This window comes from Carcharhinus amblyrhynchos, chromosome 7 (assembly GCF_965287045.1).
Source record: "Carcharhinus amblyrhynchos chromosome 7, sCarAmb.v2.hapA, whole genome shotgun sequence".
In the NCBI taxonomy this organism is placed as follows: domain Eukaryota; kingdom Metazoa; phylum Chordata; class Chondrichthyes; order Carcharhiniformes; family Carcharhinidae; genus Carcharhinus; species Carcharhinus amblyrhynchos.
The window spans coordinates 56,414,654-56,442,489 of record NC_137330.1 but is presented as its reverse complement, the minus strand read 5'-3'; the positions used below and the strand labels follow the sequence as shown (position 1 = coordinate 56,442,489).

The 27,836-nt window shown below is 41.1% G+C and overlaps 1 protein-coding gene across 4 annotated transcripts in view; it reads left to right on the top strand.

Moving 5' to 3' along the window:
• Window positions 1–27,836, top strand: part of LOC145344964 (low density lipoprotein receptor adapter protein 1-B) — a 109,116-nt gene that overhangs the window by 59,468 nt on the left and 21,812 nt on the right. For all 4 annotated transcript variants that reach the window (XR_013887011.1, XM_080192362.1, XM_080192363.1 and 1 more), the window contains exons 3-5: window positions 8,050–8,162; window positions 16,437–16,551; window positions 20,058–20,130. Coding sequence is in view for 3 of the 4 variants with exons in the window: in XM_080192362.1 (XP_080048488.1) it covers window positions 8,050–8,162; window positions 16,437–16,551; window positions 20,058–20,130 (301 nt within the window). In the remaining variant the exon portion in view is untranslated. The remainder of the gene's footprint in view (window positions 1–8,049; window positions 8,163–16,436; window positions 16,552–20,057; window positions 20,131–27,836) is intronic.

The window sequence follows — 27,836 nt, the reverse complement described above, 5'->3', positions numbered from 1 at the left end:
AAGTGATACTTTAAAGAAAGTGGTCAATGTACTTGGACTTCTGGAATTCTAGTGTGCTAAAACTGTATTGACTTCTGTCATCAATCTTTTATTAACTATATACCAACCATCAGATTTTTCGCTTTGACATCAGCATTTTTGACTACTGTTCACTGACAAAAACCAGTGTGGGGTTTAAACTTGGAAAGATTTCCTTTGAATTTACTAGGTAAAACTTTCCTGTGGTCACTGTCAAAGGTTAAATGCATTTATTGGGACAGTGTGTTTTTTGTTGCCCTTGGCCTGTTGCCCATAGTTTTGCCAAAGCCACATTTGACAGCTAAGTACAAATCCAGTGTCTCAAATCTGAATACTCAAAAAAAAAACAGGCATTTTTATAAGCTACCATGAATTAACTTTAATTGTTTGAGTAAAATAACTTACCTGGACAATTTGGTTGCGTGCTGCATTGGTATGGTGGTACACTGGACTAGTTATCTGCTTTTGTGTGCTGGTCTTGTCCTCAGCTCTGAGTGACCCACATGACCCTTGACCCCACCCAGCACAGCGTGACCCAATATCATGTTTCTTAAATAAATGTGCAAGTTCCTGCTGCACTCATTGAAGATACACTCATGTGTATCCTATTAATTGAGCTTGGGTTCCAGGCTCAGAAAACTGGCAAGATTCAAAATACAACATGGACTGTGTCCTGAGGTTCCCAGTTTCAAGACACTGTCCTCGTGTCAGTTTTGTTCTTCCAGCACAAGTTCATTCATTTCTTTGTGAATATTGATTTTTGACATGAATGTTGTCCAGAAGTAACATGAATTGAATCAAGAACCACTTCAGATGAGAGTGGGATGCAGAGTTGATGAATTCTAAACGGTGCAATAAAATAAATTTTAATTTGTCCAGAAATGATATTAATTCAAACTTTTGTCAGGGTGCTGTGCTAACTGAATAGACATTTATTTTCCTGTCTAACCTCCGCATTCTGTGACAACCATTTGCCTGCCTGTTTACTCCACTCAAAGGCCCTACAATAATAACTGTTTTATCCATTGCTGTTCACGACTAAAAAAAGAAGGCCTGCAAGACTTTTGTCGAATGCCTGGGATAAACAGCTGTCGGGTACAATGACTCAAGTTAACGTACTCCTCAGACTATGCAATCAATGGCATGAATACGCTGTTTATAAAAACATCATTTAACTTTTTTTTCTACTGCTCTGTTGTTCGGTAAGTTGAACAAAGAACAATGAACAACCCAGCAAGGGAAACAGGCCCTTCGGCCCAACGAGCCCGCGCCGCTGCATCACCCTACACCTATTCTACCCTGCATGTCTACAAACGGAACCCCTAACTTAGCCAGATTCAGGGGAGAATAGTGTCAATTTGGTAAAACCAATCAGCCTAAGAGCACATCTTTGGGGTGTGGGAGGAAACCCATGCAACCACAGGGAGAATGCACAAACTCCCACAGACACAGGCCCAAATCCATGTATCTGCACAGCTAGCAGTGCTAGTTACCGAGCTGTTGCGGCGCCCGTCTACCGGTCCAGGATCAAGCACACACACCGACACGAAGTACTAGGCCACTCCCAGAACCTCCAAGAGCAGCCCACGCACGACCCACCGTGTGCATGCCCCTTGTTTGACAACGAGGTGGACCTCCACCTGCGGAATAAAAAGACAAAAACGTTAATCTCACAAGTCTGCTTTTCCGATGTCTCCCGAGGTTCTAACCCTTATTTAATAGCCCCAAGTTTACTTGTCTGTAAGTCATGCAATATACTTACCCCCAGCATTTGGTGAAGATATTTTTCTCTAGCTACACAGTGGGAAAGCCCAAGGCCCTGGCACAGACTTCATTCCCTAGCCATCAATAGCTTACCTCTCCCCGATCACTGAGGCTGAAGTAGGTCATTCACAATCCTTGCATCCTCTTTGGAACTGGGATGAGCTTCCAAATCCATATCGGTTTCAACACTAAGACTTTCACTTGCTTTTCATCTTTGTAACATTTCTGCTTCATTTCCATTCATTAATTGCTGATCCCTGTCCTCTGTTAATTCTAAACTTGACTGTATGTTCTGATAATCCCCTTGCTGGCTTCCCACCTTTCACCCTTCATAAAAATGAACTCCTATAAGACTCTGTTACCCATATCCTAATTCGCACCAAATCCAGTTTACCTTTGTTCTTGCAAACTTAAACTGATTCCTGGTCTGGCAGCAACTGGTTTTTAAATTCTAATTCTTGATTTAAATTCTCTTTAAATAGCCTCTCCCCTTCCCTAACCCTGTAAACTCCTCCAACCACCACCCCCACCGTCTTGAGTTACTTCCCGAAGACAGGCCCAACCCAAGGCATCGCAAATTTCACAAGGAGGCAGGTTCCAAATCTGTACCAGCAGGAACAGGGATTGAGGCCTGTGTTGACATTTGTAATCTGATCCACACCAACTGTCCAGCCAACTGGTGCAACCAAGTTCTAAGGTGTGCCAAGTTGCAATTGCAACATGTATTTACAGTAGCACAGTGGTTAGCTCTGCTGCTTCACAGCTCCAGGGGCTTGGGTCACTGTGCAAACTCCACACAGACATTCCCCCCATGTCTGCACGGGTTTCCTCTGGGTGTTCTGGTTTCCTCCCACAGTCCTAAGATGTGCAGGTTAGGTTGATTGGCCATGCTAAAATTGCCCCTCAGTGTCCTGAAATGTGTAGGTTAGAGGGGTTAGCAGGTAAATATGTAGGGATAAGGAGGTAGGGCCTGGGTGGGTTTGTGGTCAGTACAGACTTGATGGGCCAAGTGGCCTCTTTCTGTACTGTAGGGATTCTATGTACTTCTGAATATGCATTGTAGCGAGTGCCAAATTGCAATAGCAATATGTACTTCTGCATACGTGTTGTAGCTGGAGCTATGGATAGTGATGGTGGAGACTGATTTCCTTCATACATGACTGATAGGAAGCAGAGAAACAGGAAAGTCTCTGGATACATAACTGCATATCTCTGAATGAGGGCAGGAAATGTCATAAGGCAAATGGGATTGTAAGCTTCACGTACAAGGATGTTAAATGAGAAAAGCAAGAGGATAATGTTGAATTTGTAAACTGCGTTGTTTAGGATCCAGTTGTAGTTATGTATGCAATCTGGAGTACCATTATGTACAGGAAATGATTGTCATGGATATTGTGCAATGTAAATTCTAGGAAATCCAATCGAAAGGGACTGAGTTGTGACAAGTTTAAAATCTGGTGGGGCCACACAAAGTACCTTATAGCAATATTTTCATTTGGCTTTTTTCCATTCCAAATATTGCTTAATATGCTGGCAAGGGTTGTTTTTAATGACGAAATCTTTCCAAGAATCTCTGATAAAAAAGTGCCGTCTTTAAAAATTATGTTTTAGTATTCTTTGATTGAATTGCCTATGTGTACAAACTGTGTTTATTTCTGCCCTTTTCTCACTTCTCCCAGCCAACCTCATGACTTGATGTATTTCATTCCCCTCATTTATTTCTCTATAAAGCACCATGAGACATTTTGTATATTAAAGGAGGTGTATGATGCAAGCTGCTGTAACATGATCTAAGACTGCATTGCATTTGTCTCTTGACCTGGAATTTTAGATTTTGGAGTTTCCAGCTGTTGCTGGTAATGAGTTTATGACTGAACATTTTGAGTGGCTTTCTATTTGTGATTTTAAACTTTAATTTAATACCAGGTATTTATTATGCTTCTTGCATTTCGTAAATGTCACGCTTGCTGCTGCTGTTGTAGGACTTCAGTCCACTGGATATTTTGTTGCATCCTAAAATGGCAAAATGTTAAATTTATTTATTGGTGTCACAAGTAGCCTTACATTAACACTATAATGAAGTAACTGTGAAAATCCCCTAGCCGCCACACCCTGGCACCTGTTTGGGTACACCTGAGGGAGAATTTAGCATGGCCAATGCACTTAACCAGCATGTCTTTCAGACTTCTGGTAGGAAACCGGAGCACCCGGAGGAAACCCAGGCAGAATGGGGAGAAGGTGCAGACAGTGACCCAAGCCGGGAATCAAATTCAAGTCCCTGATGCTGTGAGGCAGCAGTGCCACTGCCCCATGGATTGTATTTCTAGGACTGAGACATTCAAGCAAGCTCCATGTGGTCTTTCTGTTCTTACAAGCCCCACAATAGAATCTTTTTTTTTAGTGTCCCAAAATCTTTTGACATGATGTGCAGTATGTGATGCATAATAATTTTTAAAGAATAGAAACAGGCCTTTGGCCAACAGGTCAATACCAATTTTTTTTTTTACTTTATTCTTCAATGAATGTAGGTGTTACTGGCAAAGTCAGCATTTGTTGTCCATTATATATTGCCCTTGAACTGAGTGGTTTGCTAGGCCATTGTAGAGGGCAAGTAAGAATCAACCATTTGTTGTGGCCCCAGAGTCATGTGTAGGCCAGACCCGGTAAGGTTGCAGATTTCCTTCCCTAAAGGACATAGTGAACCTGAGGGGATTTTACAGCAATCGGTAATGGTTTCATGGTCACAATGACTGAAACTGGCTTTCGATTCCAGATTTTTAATATTAATTCTGATTCCAGCAGCTTCCAAAGTAGAATTTGAATCCATGCTTCCTGAACATCAGGGATAGACATCTGGATTATGAGCACAGTGACATTGCCACTACACCACCATCTCCCTGTTTGTGCTCGACACAAATCTCCTCCCACCCTGCTTCATCTAACTCCATAAACATATCTGTCTATTCCTTTCTTCCTTGTGTGTTTGTCTAGCTTTGTCTTGAAGTCACTTCTACTAACCAGCTGGTGAGTTGCTCCTTGTGGTACTGAAGCCCCTATTGGATTTATTAGTAACATTCACAACACACTAGTGCTCAACACTGACCATCTCCAACAAGAGAGAATCTAACCATCTCCACTTGACATTCAATGATTAGTTCTTGTTTCATCCACAAACAGAAACATCTCTATATGAATGCTACTGAATCCTTTAATAACCTCCGCGACTTTTTACCAGATCACTCCTGAGTCTTTCCTGAAGGAAAGGACACCAGCATGTTAAATCTCTAATTTCTAGTGAATATTTTTTGCACCATCTTCACTGCCTGCATATCTTTTAAAAAGTATAGAGATCAGAACTGTTTATGATACAAAAGTGTGGTCTTATCAGCTTTGTATGTGAATTTAATATGACCGCTCTTCCATTCCATCCTTCTAGAAATTAATTTTTGTTTTTTTTCGCAATCTTATTAACTTGAGTTAATAAATCTTCATGATTGACATATCTGTGCCCTGCAGATCCCTCTGCTCCTTGAATTGACGTAGAAACTTATTTCCAAGGAGTTTGTGGCCTCCTTATTCTTCCCAGCAAGATATAGTACACGACACTTGCTCATACTGAAGCTCACTTGCTAATTACTACCCATTTTGCAAGTTTATTAATGTCTTCCTGTATTTTGCCACTGTCCTCTTCTTATTAAATATATCCAGTCAACCTCACCCTGCAAACCTGCTCATGCAATTTAATGTCATCTGCATATTTTGAAATTGTGCTTGATATAATTTGTGTGAATGGTGAATGACCTCTTTGGAATAGCTTTTGACAATCCGAGTATGTACCTTTTTTAACTATTACCCTCTGTTTTAAGTTCTGTTGTTTATCTATCCATTCTTCTAATGACAGCAAAATAATGGCAAAGTTGCCTCGTATTTACTAAGCAGATTAATGTGATGGACATAACATTAGAAGAGATGAGAAAATGTATAAAGGTAATTTTAGATGGAAGGAAGAGAGACAATTGGAAGATAAATCATTTTTAGAGAAGATGGTCCCATGCACCTTTATTGAATTGCCTGGGAGCTATAGTTCCCCATTGCTTTTTTCATGGTAATGCTTCAGCCAATCACATTTGTTCATTAGTAAAACATAATTGTCAATGTTGTTGTTACCAAATTAGATGCTTATTCTGTCAGGGTTTTGGGCCTCTCTCTGAGCTAGTTTTTATGAGCTTCTGCAGATGTGCTTCCTCTCCCCCCACCCTTAGAATTTCATGTAGGTTGGGACTTGGCTACCAAGTTAACCTTGGGTTTCCCCCTCCCCAGCTTCTTCAAACCTGCGGGCATGAGAGCGTAGGCGGGCTACACTACTCATATTGATATGAACAAAACTTCAAACATTTCACACTGCGCCATGTTATATATTTGCCTTCCGCTACTAGCATGTGCTGAAATCCTCTTCACTGCAGAGGATGAAATTTTCTCCTGCCTGTTGATTTAAGGATGCAACAGGACATGAACATGTATGGAAAATATATGGACAGTTGATCAAAAACTTGTTTAAGGAGACCCATTTTCAAGGAGCATCTTGAATGTCCTGGGGGCTGAGTGAGGTGGCAGTAGTGGTAGGAGGTGACAGAGAGGTTTCAGGAGGAAATTCCAGCACTCTCAGTCCAGGTAACTGATGGCATGACTGTTGATGGTGGAGCGATTAAAATTAGAATAGGAAGCAGCAGAGAACTCAGGGTTGTGGAACTCGAGGAGGTTGAAGAGATAAAGAGGGTTGATGTAGCTGAGGGGACTTCAGCACAAGGATGAGGCTTTTGAGTTTGAAATGTTGCTGAACTGGATGAGCAGATGAACTCGTAATATAATCTGGTAGCATCAGCATGTTCCCACGTTGAGCAGAAAGTTGACCTGTCAGTTGCTGCTTAATAGTAGGGCAGAATTTGTATGTCACAGGAAATACGCCCACACAGTTGGGGTGTGGAATAAAGAGAAGTGAAACTGACTGGATGCTGATTAGCTATAAGAGAATCTTTGCGGGACATAAGGGATAATCAGATGGGTACAATGTGATGCCATGTGTGTTCAGGTAGCTACCTAGCACTCATTTTAGGTCCATGAGTAAGAATCAGGCATCAGAGAGCAATACGTGTAGTGTTAATGGATTTGGCCATAGTACGTAATTGCCTTCTCAAAAAATCCACATGCTTTAAACCAGTTAATGTGCCGTTTGGAAACAAGCTAGTACCATCGATCTGAAAGGTTAATTGTGAGTTTCGGAATAAACCAACAATGATTCAGTGTGATGTATGTGTGAATTCTGTTTGGAAGAGGTGTGTTTTACTTGCATTTATGTAATTCCCATTGTAAGCCATTGTTATTATCAGCATATAAAGCTGTACTTGGCAACCACACGATGTTAGCTAATGAATAACGTAAGATTTTGGTCCATCTCTCACCATATTTGGAAATTTGGTCGTTGAGTGTTAAGTGCAGTCAGATTTCCCTTTGTTCCCAGGTCCCTTCCATGACCTCGCCCTTCCCTCTGTTCATAACCTCCTCCGGCCCAACAACTGGGGGCGGCGAGGCAGCACGGTGGCACAGTGGTTAGCCCTGCTGCCTCACTGCACCAGAGACTTGGGTTCGATTCCAGCTTGGGTCCCTGTCTGTGTGGAGTTTGCATGTTCTTCCCATGTCTGCCTGGTTTTTCTCCAGGTGTTCCAGTCCTCCTCTCCCCCCCCCCCCCCCCCCCCCCAATTCCAAAGATATGCAGGTTAGTTTGATTGGCCATGCTAAATTAATTTGAAAAAATCTTGGAGGACCGAAGGGCCTGTTCTTGTGCTGTAATTTTAATTTTAGCTCAAATATTTGCTGACCTCCGATTTTCCAATTCTTCCTCAATCCCAGTCTAATTGCTGCAGCATTGGTAGCCGCTCTTCTGTTTCCCCAAGTCCTTGGTTCTGAATTGTTTCCCTAAGCCTCTTTACCTGTCTACCTCTCTCCCTCTTTTCCTTAAAACCTACCTCCTTTGGCCAAGCTTTTAACCACCCCGTGGTGTCACATTCTACTGCAATACACATGACTAAATCTCTGGCAACAGTTTCTCACACTGTTTGCATCGTCCGACTTTCAAATAATATGCAGAATTTTAACATGGGATATGTATAGTATGGCGCATGTTAATTGAACTGCCTAGTTTCTTAACCTCACAGTAGCCTACCACTGTAATATTAAAATAATTGCCATTTTTAACTTGATTGTTTTTAGGCCAAAGCAAGTGGAAAGAAATTCCTCAAAGTTACCCTAACTGTTTCACCTCGTGGGATAATGTTAGAAGACACAATGACCAATGAACTCGTAGAAAATGTCTCTATCTACAGGTATTGAGTTTACTCTCGCAGGTCATGCTGCATCATTAGTCTTTTATACAGTTTACTTGTTGTTTTTCTACCTTACATTTTACCTGATTCTAAAGGTTGTCATTGCTTTGTGTTAAGATGTTTTGATGAACTGATTGTTTCTATTATTTATTGACCTTGAATTGTTTATAGACAGGGGAAATGAACAAGTTGCTTCTTGGAATGGGGTTTTCCTATTGGCTTATCTGCACCACCAGGGCCGGATTTTTGCTACCAAGGTGGACAGCTAGAATCAGGAAATTTCATGACCCTGCAGATCATCCTCAGTTTAAATGACCCAATTAGATCCAATTTTGGCTCTGGGGAGCTATAGGGAGGACAGAGTTGGGCCCATCAACCCCAGAAGTAGATTCTAGGTTGCCATGGGGGTGACTGAGTGCAAGGCTGGTTTGAATGCCAGCTTTGGTTTTCTGGGACATCAGCCCAGTTGTTTGGAAGATGTTAGAACTCTATCCCTTTTTCCTCATACCTTCCATATCAGCTAATGCCCCCTCCACACCCCCATGTCAACTCATGTCCTCCACTTGTCACAATAACACATCCACACAACTTGTGCTCCTCATGCCATGCACCCACCTAACCCCCATACCCTCTCATATCCCTATTGCCAGCTTCATAGCCACTCGCTTAGTAACCACCATGATCAGGAGCCATGTAGAGATCAAAAGCAAACTTTTATCTAATATGGCTGTCATCTTTGACAGCAAATAAGCTCCAATTCATGATACACATTCAGAACTATTGACTACCTCAAGGTGAATCTCTCATAAAAACAAGCTTCTTTTCGGACACAGATCAAAGATGGTTAATCCTTTTAGAGCCTCTTTAAACTGTCAATCAAATTGTGAACATTGCTGAGACCTTTTGAAACTCAGACAAGCATTCAATAATGACATAATAGCCGTTGCAAACTGCGCAAACCAGGTGGTAATGTTTTATTTTTCTAACCTGCACTAGATGGCTTGTACATCCAAGTAGTCCACCAGAATTTATTTTTAACTCTCACCAAGTTCAAAGAATGGGAAATTAAAAAAAAATCAGGTTATGACACTTAAACAGATCTTATCAGCCTTCCAAGAGTGTTCATATCTAAGTTGTAAATTTCTGATTTACACACTGGCTGGAATTTTACTGCCCTGTCCACCACAGGAATCTGAGCGGTGAGTGGCGGACAGGAGGAAAGTCCATTGGTCTCAGTTGGATTTTACAGTTTCGGGACAAATGAGGCTGTGAAATCCCGCCCATGGGCTAACGCCCTTGGATCAGCCATAGTGGGGTCTGTTTGAACTCAACACTAATTTCAAATGAGTGTGCTGAGATTGCTGCCTGACTGAGTCATGCCCTGCCTTGTGTCCCATGCATGAAATATTGGAGATGTCTGTAATGGGGACATGATTTCAGCATTTGAGTCTTACTTGCCAAAGGTCCACAAAAATCTGGCCTCTAATTTGCATTTATCTTTTCCTGCCACTAGTTTCCTGAGCTACTGGCATCTGCTCCATTTTGCCAGGTTATCATGTCTCTCGTTAGTTGCCAACTTAAGAAACCTACCTGAACTATTCACACACTTTCTGCGTCTCATAGATGTCTTTTATTTCTTAAATCCTTCTCATCATGTCTTGCTGTGTGGTGCACTAGAATCACTCCTGTTAGTTAACAATCTCCAGTCTTTTATTGCAGTCTTTTTGGTGCGTATGTTCACTCATTCTTCCCACTCTGTTTATTCTTATGTTCACTTGGATAAAGAGCTTTTAAATGTTTACTTCTCACTTCTCTGCACAGACACCATGCCTGGCTTTGAGTGTTTCCAGCATTGGCTGCATTTCAGTTTCTCTTTCGAGATTTAAACAGTTCTGTGTTTTGTGATAGTGTGTAATTGTTTTGAATTTGAATGTTAAGATGTCTAGAAAATTGAACATGAATACTTGTGATGCATTTTAAAGATGAAAAAAGACTTGCTTTTGAGGATGAACCCAATAATGCAAGTTACTTGAATAGCTATCAGTAATCTGGGGTCAAATATAACAGTTATACAAATGTGAATTGCATCAAACAACTAGCTACTGCTGATAATGCTATCATTGTCTTGTGATTAGTCTCATTTTAAAATGTGAAAAGCATGATAATGATTTAAGAAAAAGAAAGAGAATTATGGGCATAATGCAAGCTAACTCTTTACTTTGTGGGTGTTACTCTATATTTCTTTCTGGGTGTTAAAGTGATCAATGTCTGTGTTAGGAGGATAAACTGTGGATTAAAAATCAGCATGCCAATCTATTAAAATAGCAATTTAAATGCTGTCAATTACATTTCTGTTTAGCTACCTAAATTAAACATTTTCCAACTGTATAATTGATGTAAATCAATATGCTCCAGAAGAAAAGATGGGGAGAAATTGACCAATTCCCAAAGTGGCGTTGGGGGTCCATGGTTAATTGACACTGGTTTGTTGTGCGTGGCAGGCAGCATGTTAAATTGGTGCTGGCTAACGTGCTATCATGTTATTTGTTGGCTGTATGCATCAACATCACTAACATGGTGAATGGCTGCTCCTACTAAAAGGCACCTTTTTAAGGGTAGGAATGGGGTGGGTGAGTTGTGGCTGCTAGAACTGGAGGAGCACCTTACAGATTGGATAAGGACCGATGAAGGGAGCGTTGGTGGCCAGAACAAGACTGCAGCCAATACAGTGAGTGGTGGTAGTGACTAATTCACAATGGTGGGAAGAAGGGAGTCGGGGTGGTGTCAATGGTTCCAAATCTTTATTTTAACCACGGCAGAAATAGAATAAAATTGGAAAATATGACACTCTAAACAAACTTGCCTAACAATTTAAATAACTTTTTCAGAACAATTCAGAATGTATCCAAACTGCTGATTTTGAAGTTGTTCAGAGCCACGTAAAATAGCCAAATAACAGACGTGTTTCTTGATCAGTTCAAACCTGTTTTGAACATAGACTTTCCAGCATTTTTTGTTTAATGTTGATGTGCTCATTTGTAACGAGGGGAAAAAGTGGCAGAAATATGAAGTCAAATAGTGCTATGGGCAAGTATACACATACTTTTGATGTTTTAATTCATTTAGGTGTACAAAAATTTTTAGAAAGCAGAGAAGATTCCAGATGAAACCATGAGAAATGAGGCACTTTGCGAAAATGTGCCTCAGGTACCAAAAATATTGAAAATGTAAATCCTAGCTGGAAGCACTGACTTAAGTAAGTGTAGATAGTTATGATGTGACAAGTAGACACAATTTTATGGGGCAGAGAAATCAGGAGAAGAGAATAAGAAGTAAACATATACACAGGACTTTGAAAATATACACCTACAATTAAAAGATACAGCTTGATGAAGGTACTTGTTAACATTACAAAGGTAATGTAAGCAGTTGAACTACAAAGCAGTCAACTACATGTCGCTGGTGATGGTGGATGTAAATTGATGTATTAAGATTGTCAGAGGCGTGATCCACAAGTTGAAGCTTTGTAGAAGGTGAAAAATTCAATTATACCATTTCAATCTATCTCTTTCAAATAGAATACTGTGCCAAAGCTAATAAATCCACATGTGATGCTGACCATTAATTTGAGCATTTTCACCAGGCAAAATTTACTAGAGGCACAGTTTGGCTCCTTAGTACCAGTTTTCCAGTACTGCAGATGTTGTTTTGGCTCTAAAACCACATCCTTAGCATGTATGCATTTTGGATTCAAGGCATGCTAGATGCCATTTTAATGACGACATTGGGAAGGGATCATCCACTGGTAGGATGTGCAGATTGTGATGCCAATCAGTATGCATTGGTGGTTTGATGCCAGCACTGCCATTCTGGAGCTCAAACACTAGCTGACGTTATCTCTTTAACATGCATTCAGCAACAGAAGGGAACACCCAGCAGTGCTATTTAAATGAATCACCAAACACCCTCCAGGTTTCTTGCTTTTTCATTGATTTATACTGGCAGTTGTGATTACAGAAGCTTTTCGTTTCCAGAGTTCTTTATAATTGGCAAAGTCTACACAGAGTGTGTTACATGCTGAAGGGCTTAATCCTGATTTGAAAGCTTTTGTACAAACCACTTACTCCCAGACATGGGTGTTGCAGTGTATATTCCGCTTTGGCTACAACATGACTGAGGGAGTAAACTGAGACCAAAAGCAGAACAATCGGGTGGAAGGGAGAAGGTATCTCAGCAGGAGACCATATCCATCTTGGGTGTTGAGAGAGCAATGCTAATGGATGAAGCTGGCACTGCCAGTGATTGTGAAGGTAACTGTGATGTTGAACTTTTTATGCGCTAGGCCTTTGCCAGGCAGGAACAGTTGATATCTGTTACATGTCCCAGTTTGCGATCTACTGTTGCCTAAAGGAGGTCACTGAGGATCCAGAGAATCGATTGCATTTCATTTTCCCTTGCCAAGAGAAGGAAACGGAGTAACCGCTTAGCTTTGTGCACTTTGCAGACTTCTCAAACTCGCAGGTGCCGGTGATTGTAGGCACATTGCTTTGAGGACAGTGCTTACTGATTCTGAAATGTACAGCAGCTGAAAGAGATTCCACTCCCTCGATGTCCAGTTGGCATGTGAGCACATGCAGAATATCATGCAGGTCAGTGCCTAATATCCTGGCAGCAGTCTTGATGCCTTCATTCTGCTACAGTTCACTGTGCTACCTGTATTTGGCTACCAAGATGAACCAGAATGGCTCCTGGGCAACAGAAACCTCTCCTTTGACGACATATTTTATCACTGATGTGTAATCCATGTTTACAACAAAAGCGATGCTTCCATTTTAACTACAATAGAGCAGATCATTGGGTACTGCAACAACACAACTGCTGCCTGGATGGGCTGAGAATTACTCTGAGCATTTGTCAAGATTTGTGGTGGTCTGCTGCACGAACTCACCATGAGGGCACAACCCTTGCCACCAGGCATATGGCAATCAACTGGAGGAGGAAGAGGAAGGGAAGAGGCATTCAACACTGATCCTTTCTGGGTGAGTTATTTCCTCGTTTGACTGCATTGCTAGTCAACACAACTACAATATCCCTGCTCTTTACCACCACGTAGTAACTGGCTATCAAAGCAAGCGCTTACCACAATGCAAAAGTAATGCCACTACAAAATAATATTCCAAACCAATTTCATAAATTAAACCATACTGATTTGCATACAAATGACAACTAATCACCCTTGTGCATCCACTTAGTGCTTGTCTCCCATGTCCCTTTTTTATATCTTAGTGCTCCTACACCCTGCTACCTCAGTGACTACAGCATGGCTGGTGGAAGGCTCCTCATCTTCAGTGGAGGAGGCAGCAGATGGTCTTGCAGAACAGGTCTGAATAGCTCTTGTACTTGAATGCATGGCTTCAGTCTGCAGGTTCTTGACTGAGGCATAGCAATCTTGGGTGGCTGACAGGCAACAGCAAGGGCCATGGCACAGTGGCAGTAATGGGAGCAAGAATGCTCATCCTAAGAGAGGACATCAGGTTCATGTTTTGTTGAACCACTATCATTTCCCCAGGGTGACGCCTTGTCTATCTTGGTTATATTGTTGGAGAACAGGTTGCTACTATGACAACCTAGAAGCCTTTGAACACTAATATCTGTGGTAATGATGGTTACTTGGTCGCAAGCTCACCTTGCATTGCAGAAATCTGAGTTTTCGTTTGCAGCACCTCGAGTGTCTTCTGCTTGTGCTTCAGTGAAAACAGACACCAGATGCTGCATCACAGTTGGGTCCTCAACTGTGTTAGTGGAGTTTGCCACCACTTCCCTGCTAAAAAGGAAATACTCTGAGCTCTACACAAATCCTGTGACAACTTGGTACTGAGCTCCTTCAAGCTGCTTCACATTGCATTCCTGCTTTCCAGCAGCCTTGCCAATTCACTAAGCATTTCATTGTGTAAACATTTCAGCTCTCTCGGAAGAATCACCCATCAAAGTGCTAAATCTGATTTCTCTGTAGCTGTATGATCTCGCCCTCTGCATTATCATTGTCCCTTGCCATGGCTATATGGTGTTCTTACTCATTGTCTCAATACATCCAGATCCTGTCTCAATTATCCTTTCAAATTACATAGTGATGGTATCTGATTGAGTGACAGTCCGAGGGTGAGATGAAGCTATGGATATTGGGCATGAGTCATGAAGTGGCTCAGTGGCTAGCATTGCTGCTTCACAGCTCCAGGGACCTGGGTTCAATTCCAGCCTAGGAAGGCTGGAACACTCGAGGTGTTGCACTGAAAACTCAGATTTCTGCGATGCAAGCTGAACTTGTGACCAAGCAAGTTTGCGTGTTCTTCTCGTGTCTGTGTGGGTTTCCTCTGGATGCTCTGGTTTCCTCTCTCAGTCCAGAAATGTGCAAGTTAAGTGGATTAGCCGTGAGAAATGTGTGGGGTTATGGGCATTAGGACAGGGGAGAAGGCCTGAGTAAGATACTCAGTTAGAGAATCGATGCAGATCTGATGGTTCTAAAGGCTTCTTTGGCACTGTAGGGGTTCAATGATAATTGATCAGGATTTTTGATGGTTGAGTGCCGGATGCATTGTTACAGGCTGAGTACAGTGGTGGGTTATGGCATTTGAAGATATGCTTAATGATCTTGACCATTCATGTGAGGTCAGTGATTCCCTTGGTGCTTAAAACCTTGGCATATGCCCTTTCTCTGTAATACCATAATTCACTCTTGATCTTGCTCTCACTCTTCCACAAGCAATATCAGTTCCTCCCCTTAAGAGGCTGGTACCAAGAAATGCAGGCTGGCTTAAATAGTGTTTAGCCTTCCATTGACTTGGCCTTCGTGCAGAGATATGCAGAAACTGGGCAAATTAGCACACAGTGAAGTTGGCAAGCTGCTTGCATTGGAAGCATGGATGCAAATTAATCACTAAAGGTGATCCTTGGGTCAGTTTAAAGTTTAGCCTCCAGTATTGGAAGGGTGGACTATGGTGAAATGTATTGTTTCACGGATGCTTTGATTTTTGTGAAACTGGAAAGTTTTTGCTTCTGGAATGGAGCTGTTCTTGAAGATAAACAAAACGTACATAAGAAACCCAGTTATAGGAGACTTATAAACTCAGATCTGCCTTAGGATAACCTAATAGGTCCAGTAGTCTCAGACACTCTCCTAAGAATTCTGAGCATCTTACACTTAGGAGAATTGACTCTCACTGCCTTACTGATAACACAGCATCAGATGATGGATGTCCCCTGATTGATTATTGTGTTCAATTCTGTTTCCAGTTCCTCAGTTACTGAAGCAATCCATGTCTGCTTTCAGCAAGACCAGGTCCCAATTCTGGCCTAGGCTGTTAAGTGGCAAGAAACAGTTGTTAGCTGCACAAGTGCCAGGAATTGGCTGGGAAATTCTGGCCACGTACTTCCAATTAGGTGGAAGCAAAGCCGTTCTGTTTCATATTGAATGATTCATTAAAAATGTCATTGATTTGAAAAATGCTTCTTGCAGGGAATTGGATGTGATTGGTAAACTGTCATAGAAAATTGTGAAACATTCAAGTGACCAAACAAGATGCTAATGTAAAGAACAAAGTCTGAAAATCGAAGCGTAGGAATGATGAAGACCATTTCTCAGTACTGTTGATGAGAGTGATAAGCCAGTTTACATGGGAGCCTATGATAGCTAGTTAGACTTCAGCAGCGTAAGAGGAAGTTAGCATGATCCATTGGGAAAGGAATGATCTGTTTTTCAGCATTACAACTCAATTATTGTGGAGATATATCTCACTGTAGGCGGGATTTTACAGGCATGTCCGCCTGAGGTTCATATAATCCTGTCCGAGACCAATGAAAAATGCCATTTTCCATGTCTCGCCCATCCTGGGGCAGCCGTGCCAGTAAAATTCTGCTCTATATCTGCCTTCCTGCCAAATTGTGAATAAAATGGTAAGAAATACTCTTCTAAAGAATAGCATTATCATTGCAAATATCTGTTACTGGACATCCGTGGAGGGAAAAATAGTGGGGTCAGATCTTTTTGTTTTGGTCACAAATTTTCTGATCAATTTTACCTGGCTTTTATCACTGAAATGTGACACAACAAAATCTTGCATTGATAGCTCCATTTAAGAGTTCTTTAAATTGGATTCTGTATTATTTTGTGCAGAAGAATCTGCCAACTTTCGACAATGATGAAAGATATGTTTGTGTTAAAACATGTTCAGATCAATCTGAGTAATGTCTGTGCTTACCGCTGTTTTCTTCCATCAGAATATCATACTGCACTGCAGACAAGACTCAGGACAAGGTCTTTGCATATATTGCTCAGAGCTCACTAAATGAGACTTTGGAATGCCACGCATTTCTTTGTCCGAAGAAAAAAATTGTAAGTTTCAAAAATAATATTCTGAAATATTATTTTGATGTGATCAGCAACAGGGTTATTGTTTGCTTTTTTTCACACTAATGACGTGAAGTAAATCTTAGTTTAAACTAATAGAAAGTGATCTCTTTGTTGAATAACGTGACAAGACAGTGACAGTTGGGTGTATTGCGAAGCTGTCAACTTAGAATAATTTGAGCAGAGAATTGAATTGATATCAGATTTGTTTTACTGCATTTAGCAGTTGTTGCAAAGCACATTTTGTAATATTTGTTTGTTCATATCTGATAATTTTCTTTCCATCAAACGTTGTCTTTTTCCCATTTCTAGATGTATCCCATGTCTAATGATTGATATAAATGGCACTGTGTGATAAACCGTCAGGAGTTGAAATGAGAGATGCTAATATTCTGCTAAGTCTGACTAATGGGATTATAGGATTGGAGACGTTGACTTTGAGAGAGAATCTGGGACAAATTCAGTTGCAGATTAAAGTCACTGTTTAACTATTTTCAGACGTTGGTGTAAATTCATCGAGTCTCATGTGAGACTTGAATAATTGCTCCCCCATATTCAGAATGATGATTAGGGTGGAGTAGATTCCTATTGTGCCTTTTTCTGCTATGTAATTTGCATCCTTACATTGCTGACTTGTCTTCAAGTCTGGCCAATGTTATGGATCTGATTTTCATGCTTTCAGCATCATATGATTGACTGACTACTCCAATAGGTATGAAGCCACCTCCATATCCCAGCAATAATCCCCTGTCTTATTCCTAGAGAAGAATGCATATGAAAAAAAGAACAAGAATTTGCATTAGACTGACTAAAGGTTCTTGACCCTTTTATGACTTTTTCTCATTTGTGGTACCTTTTTTATGCCATCTCGGCTGCTTGCATTTCTTAAAGGACTGACAATCTTACCAGTATAATTACAATATCTGCTAAAAGTTTACTTTTAGTTATCACTGGAACAGACCAATTTGTTAGCCAGTGACACTTATTGAGTACATCTGGTTCACTAATGTCCTTTAGGGGAGGAACTCTGCCGTCCTTACCCAGTCTGGCCTACATGTGACTCCAAAACCTCAGCAATGTGATTCACTCTCAATTACTCATGGGCAATAAATACTGATGTGGGTATGCCGGCGTTGGACTGGCGTAAACACAGTAAAAAGTCTGACAACACCAGGTTTTAGTCCAATCGATTTATTTGATAATAGACTCAAGCTTTTGGGGTTAGCCCCTTCGTCAGGTGAATGGCGAGTTCTGGCCTCAGACAGAGCATATAAAGCACAGACAGTTTAGAAATTACTGATTAGAATGCGAATCCTTACACCTAACCTGCTGTTCAAGACCTGAAGTGGCTGACAATGTGAGTGGAAGGAGCACTGATCACAGGTTACAGAGATGTGTATTGTCTCCAGACAGTACAGTAAGTGAGGTTTTACAAACCCAGGCAAGTCACGGGGGTTACAGATAGTGCGACATGAACCCAAGATCCCTGTTGAGACCGTCCTCGTGTGCGGAACTTGGCTATCAGTCTCTGTTCAGCGACTGTTCATGTCGCACTATCTGTAACCCCCATGACTTGCCTGGGTTTGCAAAACCTCACTTAGTGTACTGTCTGGAGACAATACACATCTCTGTAACCTGTGATCAGTGCTCCTTCCACTCACATTGTCAGCCACTTCAGGTCTTGAACAGCAGGTTAGGTGTAAGGATTCCAATTCTAATCAGTAATCGCTAAACTGTCTGTGCTTTATATGCTCTGTCTGAGGCCAGAACACTCCATTCACCTGACGAAGGGGCTAACCCCAAAAGCTTGAGTCTATTATCAAATAAATCGATTGGACTAAAACCTGGTGTTGTCAGACTTTTTACAATAAATACTGGCCAGCCTGCGATGCCCATGTCCCATGCATGAATAAAAAAAGTCTTCTAATTCGATAGAATTAGTGTCCAGATCTCTGACTTGGTGACCCTTCCCCTGCTAAGGATACGTCTGAGACAACAAAGGTAGAAACTGTTCAGCCTTTTCTCTTGCCAAGCACATATTGTCCAGGTTACCACTGTAGAGTTGTGTGCCAAGGAAGCAGTCTTGTGTTCTCAGTCAGGTTCCATATGCTGTCACTCAGTCTAGATATGTGAAGTTGCCAATTGCCAATGCTGACAGACGGTGATATGGCAAGATCCTGGATCATATTTAAAACCATTGAAAAATTACAGTGCTGCAAGAGCCATGAAGTGCATTGTGTCTACTCCAGGCAAAAGAGAAAATAAACTTGTTGCTCATTATTATCCCACTTCCCAGCCCCTGGTCTGTAGCCTTACAGATATCTTCACTTATGATGCAGATCCACATACTTTTTAAAAGACCTTTAGAAGACTCGGCAGAAACAGTGATTTCTAATTTTATATATTGTCTAATGTTGTTGCTGTTCCTGTTTTTAATACTTGCCTATATTCTTTCACTCTAAGGCAATAAATATGTTGAATGCTTCAACTCCAACCATTGCCAATTTAGGCAATGGGTTCGTTATGCCCGTCACTTGTCTTTCTGATGCTGCTGGTCAAACTAAACTCTTTGCAGGTATGACAGAGTCTGTCCATTTGCTGCTTCAGGTGTTTCTAGCTACGGAACGTTACTGTGAAATCTTCAGTGTGGAGCAGCTCTCGGATCAGGACTTGATACAGCTTTGTCTTGGTTCATCAGTAAGCAAGGCTGAACAAATTTCTGTCAGTTCTGGTATGCAAGTAGATGACCTGAAGGTATATGGCAGCAGCAAAGAGAAGAATATGCCAGAGTATGTGGTGCAGAACATTGTTTGACCACACTGTTTCTCAATGTTGCTCTGTATTGTTGTTATTGAGAGATCAGAAAGAGGAGATCAACATGCACTCATTGCGAGACCAGCAATGTCGGCGTTGGCTAGACTCTGGTTGGTGATCGATACATACCTGAAAATCTTGTCTACAGTGAACTGGCCATTGGTGTCCATACCCTGCTACACATGGACACCTCAAATAAGATATGAAGACAATACGCATTGAAGCTGACAAGAGGAAAACTGCCACTCACAACATGACCTTGGGAGGCTAACTCTTTGGAAGCTAATCAGAAGAGCTGAAGAGAAACAAAAGCCCAGCTAGCCAAGAAGAGAGCCCAAAATTGTGCACCTTCGCAGCCCACTGTCTTCCTCTGCAGCAAATGCATCAGGGACTGCCATGCTGGAAAGTGACGCCTGTATCACACCTGGTGATGCTTAAGACCAAGTTGACCACAGTACCAACGATTGGAAGGCTGCCAAGATAGTTGAATTTATATCAGCTCTTGTAGCCTAAAAACATTGTATGGTACACACATTGTATGGTACATATTAGCTTATTATTTAGTTTTTTAAGAGTTTGAAATATTGATATTTTGGTATCAGAATTATTAAGGTAAATAATAAGTTTGAACTGCTGTTGTTGCTTAAGTAATGATTACTAGCTTTTCTCTACCGTAGGCACAAGCTGTGACCTTAACAGTTGCTCAGGCCTTCCGAATTGCATTTGATCTTTGGGAAGTGGCACAAGAGGGTAAGAACAAAAATAATTGAGCAAACTTTCATAAGATATTGCTTTATTTCTTGTGATAGTTTTGATAAGATACAATGATGATTTGGAGCAAATTACTTTGGAATATTTAATATTGTAAATTCGACCACATACAGTTAAACACCGTTGCTTCTTGTACATGGGTAGTTCACATTTGCATAATATCCACTTGGGATCTGAGCCTTTGGCAATATATGAAAGACACAGCTAACGTTACTACACCTGTCATTACAACTGATATGAAGAGAGCAACGGCAATGTAGATTAGAGAATTAATTGGCTAGTGTTCACAGTACGCATCATACAACTATTGGCCCCCTAAAGAATGCGGTTAATGACAATTAACAATGTTTCAATAAAAACCTACCCACAAAGCACAGGATATTCGTATAAAACAGATAAATTCAATTATACCAATACTGGCAAGTGAAGAATAAACTCTCAATAGCACAGCAGTTAGCGCTGCTGCCTAAGAGCGTCAGGGATCTGGGTTCAATTCCTGGCTTGGGTCACTGTTTGTGTGAGGTTTGCACATTCTCCCTGTGTCTGTGTCCAGATGCTCTGGTTCCTGCCCACAGTCTAAAAGACATGCTGATTAGGTGCACTGACCCTAACAGGTGCTGGAATGTGGCAACTAGGGGAATTTTAAAGTAACTTCATTGTAGTATTAATATAAGCTTTACTTGTGACCAATAAATAAACTTTAACCCCTAAAGTGATTCAAGCTTTGCAAAGTAGATTTTTTTTTAGAACAGTCAATTGTTAGCAGCTTGTATTAATTGTTGATTGAGCAGAATACAACATTCTGAGAGTCACTCGCCATCCCATCATTGTCTTATTGTGGAGAAACCTGGCAGCTTACCTGTATACATGGGGGATAATTTTAACCTGCATTCCCAAGAACAAATCAATCTCTTGCTCATCAAGTCAGATGCCTATTTTACACCAAGCTTGACTCTACAGCTTCCTAGTTTTGAGGATATCCAGTTTGACCACCAGCCTCACTGGCCTGGCTTCAGTGAGGGAGGAGGTGAGTGGGAAGAGAGCTGGTCAGGCCTGCAGTGGTCAGAGAGATTGGAAGATAGTCCTGGCTCACTAAATGAATTAAAGGTGTGATAAAAAATCATATGTTCATGCACAGATTTAAAAACTATTTCCTGCCTCCGAACTTTGGTTAAATTTCTGAATTCTCTTGAAATTATTAAATGGTTGCGTGAAAAACAGGCAAGTTAAAGGATATATGGACTAAGAGTGGTTAAGGATACAGGTTTAAATGCTATAGCATTTAATGATTTATTGTTGAAAAAAGAGACATGTTCTCGTCTTGAACTCATGATACCTACCTCAATTGGATCATTGCTTAAAGCATCTGTGTATCACAATAGGCAGTCACTTTCACATTTGAAAAGCATCCTGTTTATCTCAAAAATCCTGGAAGTGTAAGTTATCTGAAAAAAAAATAAACTAGGTGAAGCGAGTTATTTCACATTGCCATTAGCAGTAGCAACATGAGTGAAACTTTCCAATAACAGGATGCTGCTCAAGACAAAATGATTTTGTGCCTGTCATACAAATGAGTAATGTGGTATACGAATTTCCTTTTTAGTGGGATAGCAGGTGCAAAACTTGTACATCCCAACAACTGGCAGATCATTTTAACAGCGTATCTCCTTCAGCTGCTCACAATAGTCAAGAGCACTGACTGAACACATTAGTGCATGCTTGCAAAACTCAGAATATAATGTTTGACATGAGACATGATTCTGCAATTGGGCAGCACTTGCTAGCCAAACTTGAGTGTGCTTAAAAACAAAATTACCCTATCCAGTTTAAGATGATCAGTCATGCACTGAATGTGGCTCACTCGCACTTGAGAGAAGATACTTATTTTCTTACTCAGGGGTCTGGCCTGTGTAGGCAAAATTAACATTTCTGTGAATTGCATCTTTTATGAATTGTGCAGAAACACAGGAACAATAGACCCTGGTGCATTCTCTGCTCAACAAATCAGAGTTGACTTGCAAACCAGTCTATATCCTTTTCTAATTCCTATTACAATTAATTGTTCCCTTTGAAATTTGGCATTCTTGTGTCTGTCCTGATGATACAAGGTTCAAAATTTGTCCTTTTTTCTCAGTTAAAATTATGTTCTTTACTAGCAAATGACTATTCAGAAAAAGAATAAGATGTTTCTCTTACAAATTATATTAATGTTTAGACTTGATTTGACATGATCACATACCCAGGGGTCAGTCATACTCCATGCAAGCTCCCAGTCTTAGTCATGCCATCAGGTGAAGTTGCAAAGCAAAAGTTAGATACTTCCCTGGAAGGAGATAAATTGGAAGATGACTCTCCCAAATTATTTTTGATTACATAGCTGGACTGGTGGAGACCTGGAAGTGTTGTGGGTCTATTGTTTGGTAGGATGGGGGTAGTAGAGTGGTGATAATTGAAAGATGGAGTCATTGAGTATAGAGTTGAGGAGTAAACAGAGCTGCACCTTCCAGGAGATTCTAAGCATTACCCTTGGGTTGTCGCTCATCTGCTTGCAGTGTCACTGGTTTCTTTTTATCTTAACTTATTTTCTGAAGCCTTTCACTTTCTGGCACGCACTTCCTGCCAACACTGAAAATAAACCATGTGCTATAAAGTTCACCCAGAATATTTTTGAACCGGCTTTTTATGTAGCTTAGTTCATAGTACTATAGCTTTTGTCAAATAATGAGTGATGTTGTTCAAAAACCCAATATTTAGTTACAATGTAATCTAAAAGTTACAACTTTTCATATGGCATAGGTTAGTAACATTTATGGTACTACACCAAAACATTGATTCTTAGAATAAATCGTTACCTTTTATTTGAGAACACTACAAAAACAGTATTAAAAATAAAAACTGGTGTAATGGCTACTTGTCTAATTTAGCTGTGTGTTCAATTCCTAAAGAGTATGTTTTAATTGTCAGTGAGGTTTGCAGCCTTCGGTCTAATTATGATGGCAGCAATTTCTGTCAAATTCTTTGCTGGTCGAGTTGAGGAATAATGAGCAACATTGCATTAGTGTGGTGCAGCTGCATGAACAATATTGTGGTATAGCCATCCTTCTGTCTGTCCTGTTACAGATGGTGACATGAAACCTCACAATAGTGCTGCATCCATTTGATTGATTGTAACCTCAGAGCAAGGGTGGTTAATAGGTTCATGGTAATACTGCATCCATCTGATGTTGTAATCTTTTAGAAAGTGTGCAGACAACTAGATTGTACTGCAACCTTTTGATCTTGGGAAGGCTAATGGAAAAATCGACAAGCAGATTCATTCTTTTATTTGTAGTAATGCATCTGTCCTATCTATGAAATCTTAAATATTGGTTCTTATCTACGCTCCTCGTCATTGGTGTGACAATTGTTGTAATTCCAATTTAAAGGACAAGCTCCTTTAAAATTCTGCAACACTTAATGGAGAAAGAAGTGAGACAAAACACTGCTAGGAACCAGATTAGAAACTCCAAGCTATATTATGAAGTTAGACAAGACCCCAACTGTTTTAGATTTTGACATTTGTGCGAGCATAAGTTGTTTCACTCCGGTGGGATTCTATTGGCATACTAGGAAGTTTTTATTCAAATAACCTTTTATTTAACAATATAGTTTGACAAAAGAATTAGCACAACTTTTACCAATTAAAATACTTAAACATGACAAGGTATAATTCTTAACTGTTAGCTATCTCTATTAGTTCCAATTTAAGCAATATTCCTCAAACGTAAACTCCTTCAGAATCAGCAAAACACACTGGCTTACTCAAGTTGCCAGTCCTCAAGCCTTTTAACACTATCTCTGGACAGAGATACAGAGAGACCCCTTCTGATACTTGAGACTTGTCTTCAAACAGAAGAACTCCAAAGAGAAGGAGAAAATGCCTTTTGCAGACCTGTGTAAAGAGATACCCAGTGGGCAATTCTCCCAAAAAGGTTCTAAGTGCTGAATTTGTGGGAAAACTGATGTAAATCATAATTGTTTCTTCAGCGGGAGTTCACACGTGGATCTTCCACATTCTGTGCAATACAGAGGTTACAATCAGGAATATCATTAAAAGGTCGGGGGGTAGTGCCTATCATGCCGGGGGCTGACAGTTCTGGGCCACTGCACATTCACACTGGCCCTGGACTGTCAGCCTGCAGTTTGCTGGCTAACTCGGGACCCTGCAGTGCTGCCCTGATAACCTCCTCCATGGCCTGATCGCAGTCCTCACAAGCATTTCCGTGCTAGCCCTGACCTTCCCTCTGCTCTGCCTCCCCCGCCCACCCTGGACCACCCTGATTATCCAACACACCCCCCTCCCCCCCCCCCCCCACCAATGCCCCAGCAGTAAAGATACCCCCTAGCCCACCCTGATTGCTAGCCTTTCTCCAGTCCTGATTGATCCCCATGCAGAGTGGCAGTGGGACTCAGCACCCCCACTAATTGCTCCTAGACCTTGCCCCCTTCGCACTGCCACATGCCCAGTGGGCAGTGCCAAGGTGCCCCTTGGGCACTGCCAGGATGCCCATGCTCAGGGGGCACCACCTCCCCACTGCCCAACCTTCTGTGATGCCCCGATTGCACCCCCCCCTTCACTCCAGTGGGGTCTCCTGCTACTTCTCTGAAAGTGGAGAGCTAGTCTGAACCCTGGTGGGATGGAAGATACTAGTGGACCCAGAGACTTCAGTCCTGGGCTTGCTAATCACATTAAAACAACATGAAAATCAGATTTAATTGACTTGCATGCTTTTCCCGTCAGCTTCTGGCCCTTGGAGATGTGCACGTGTCGGGAACGCATGCCTGAATGCCATAAATCGGCCTAAACACGATTTTTCCCAGTCTGCCATGCTAATGGGAGGATCCTCCCCCTTCTTCTCCTCCCACCCCCCCGCCTCTTGCTGTAAGCCTAGCTCCTCCCATTAGCACATGACTTGCTCTTATCAATCAACCTAATCAAACACTACTATGAAACCCCAGGGAGTAACCCAAAATAAACAAAACTGCATTAACTCAGATTATAAAAAACACTCTAACTAGGAGCAATTAATTATTCTTCTGTATGCTCAGCCTGTGGACTGCGGTGGGTGACAAATTGGCACCATTTAAACAGAGTTGAATCTTAACATCTCCTTCACAAGAAACATGACATAAATACATTTCTTGAAGGCACATTGTTGCCACAGCATGTAGCAAAGAGGTAACCTGCTAATGCCAGTTTTTTCTCTGACAGGGAGAGATAATATCTATACCAGCATCTGAAACATGCTAACCTGGATTTTTGCAGTAAGCAAGAAGCAAACACTTACTGCCATTCAATAAACTTGCACTTTTCTACAAACTTTTTAATGGGGTTTTGTGCAGAAACTTAGGGTGATTAAAGGCTATCTCTATAAGGTATACAGGATCTATGGGAGAGCAACTCTGTCTCCTTAAGCAATTGGATTGAAGAATTTTTAATGTGGCGTGCAACCTGAAGCAAGAAATGCAAGTTCAAATAGTCAATTCGGTACCAAATCATACACAGAGTGCAAAAATAAGAGACAGAAAGAAAGGTGGGATAAAGAGATGGAAAAGAAGTTTTTCTAAAAATTCTGTTTTTCTACTTGTTAAAATCTCCCAACAGTAATTAACATTTGAAAGAAAAGAACTTCGTATTTGTTTGTTAACTTTCAGTGCCAGAAAGATTGTTAGCAGTTAAAACTCAAACCATAATCAAGTGTTATCTATACTTAATTACAGTTTTTGAATTGGAATTGAAAATATGTCACTTGGGAATTAAATCAATAGTTCCCAAACTTTAACAACCTTAGAACCCCTTTCATGAAGATACCGTATCTCTTAAAAATATAAATATTTTCTGGAGATTTTCTCCCTTATTTGAGTATAAATTATAGTAACAGTGATCTTAAGTATAAAATCATTTTATTTCTTGTGACATTTTGCTGCACACTATTAATAATTACATTGCATTATGAAAACAGCAACACTTCTCCAAGATTCCACTTTCATAACTTGTATCACTTAGATTAAACTTTAACTTGTACTTAAATTGGAAGTTGAAACTTCTTGTTGTGTGGTGTGCTGATGAGGAAACAGCAGTGGGAGAGACCTGTCTGCCAGTTGCACAGGCTGATAGCACATCCAAACTCCCAGGGGTGGAATTATGTTAGTATTCAAATGGAATATTGACTCTGCAGGTTTGAGGCACTGCATTTTCTGGGAGTCTTTCAGCCCTTCAGCAAAGAAGCAGTCTGCAGCAGAATTATTATTCCAGTAAAATGCAATAAGTGAAGGAGAGCTACATAATAAAAATGAGGTCGTATGACATCAGGTTATTGTCCAATAAGTTTATTTAAAATCACAAGTTTTCAGAGCGTTGCTTCACCTGATGAAGGAGCAGCGCTCCAAAAGCTTGTGATTTCAAATAAACTTGTTGGACTATAACTTGGTGTCTTGTGACTTCTCATCTTGTCCACCCCAGTCCAACAACAGCATTAAAGTTACATGCACAAAAGCAAACTGATTTGCTTATGGAATTGCTAGTCTCCAGCTGTAATTGGACCATTCCCTGATCAATCATTCCCATTCTGGCCAGATTATATTATCAGTTGGCACTAAATGGAGCCAGTGATATTTGGCATGAGAGCATATGTCTGTCCAGATGCAATAAAGGCATCTTTGATTTTCTACTAGCAAAAGACATAGCACTTTATCATTCTGATGGGCAGAAGGCCTCCCCCAGTCCTTTGACAATGCATGGAGGAGTTAAGGGAAGTCTCGGAGAAGAGATTCTAAAGAAAAGTTAAGGGCCCTGAACCACAGAGCCGATGTCAAGGGACCAGGTTGTGGGATGACTTCAAACACAGAAGAGATTTTAAAGTTTTGACTCTGATGTAAGAAGTGTGTGTAGTTCAACAGCTTCACTGCTGGCTTTTCCCACCATTTCTTTAAGCATACCCACGCCGTCACACTGAGGGGCAGGGCCAGAGAAACCCAGCATCTGGGAGTCGCACGATTTTGGCACCATTTATATCTCTGATTTTAAAAAAAAAGTCCCCCGGTCCCCTTCCCACATACAAGCAGAACTTCACCACCCAGTTTCCCCACCATGGAGCTTTCCAAAGGCAAAATTGGCGGGGGACGGAGGGGGTGCGGGTGTAATATGGTGCGGAAACCCACTAATAATGTTAAATTGCATTAGAATATATGGAGATGGGCAGGAACCTTCTTATGTCACTGGTGAGATTCTTGTTTTCTGGATCACATGAGATTTTGTGCCTGCATCACTAGTTATGTGCATAGCAGATGCAGGTGTAAATTTGCAGTCATAGCGTCTGTCTGTGACCCAGGCCCCCCCCTCCTCCTCCTGATCTCTTTAAATGCTGAAGTCCTCCTTCAGGGTTTAGAGAAGAGGGCAAGAGAAGTGGTGCCAAGGCCAGAGACACCAGCATCATTGTTGAATCGACAAGGATTACATATGAGGTCAGGAGGAAGGGAATGGTTTTTTTTTGCGGATGTGAAAGGCAGAGGTCTGGTGGTGTGGGGGAGGTTGTGAGGGTGTAGTGCAGAAAATCATAGACTTAAATCAAGCAGGGAAGTTGTATTAAAATGCAGGTATTGCATGAAGCTCCACTCCTTTAGGCACAGGCAGCTCATGAATTCTA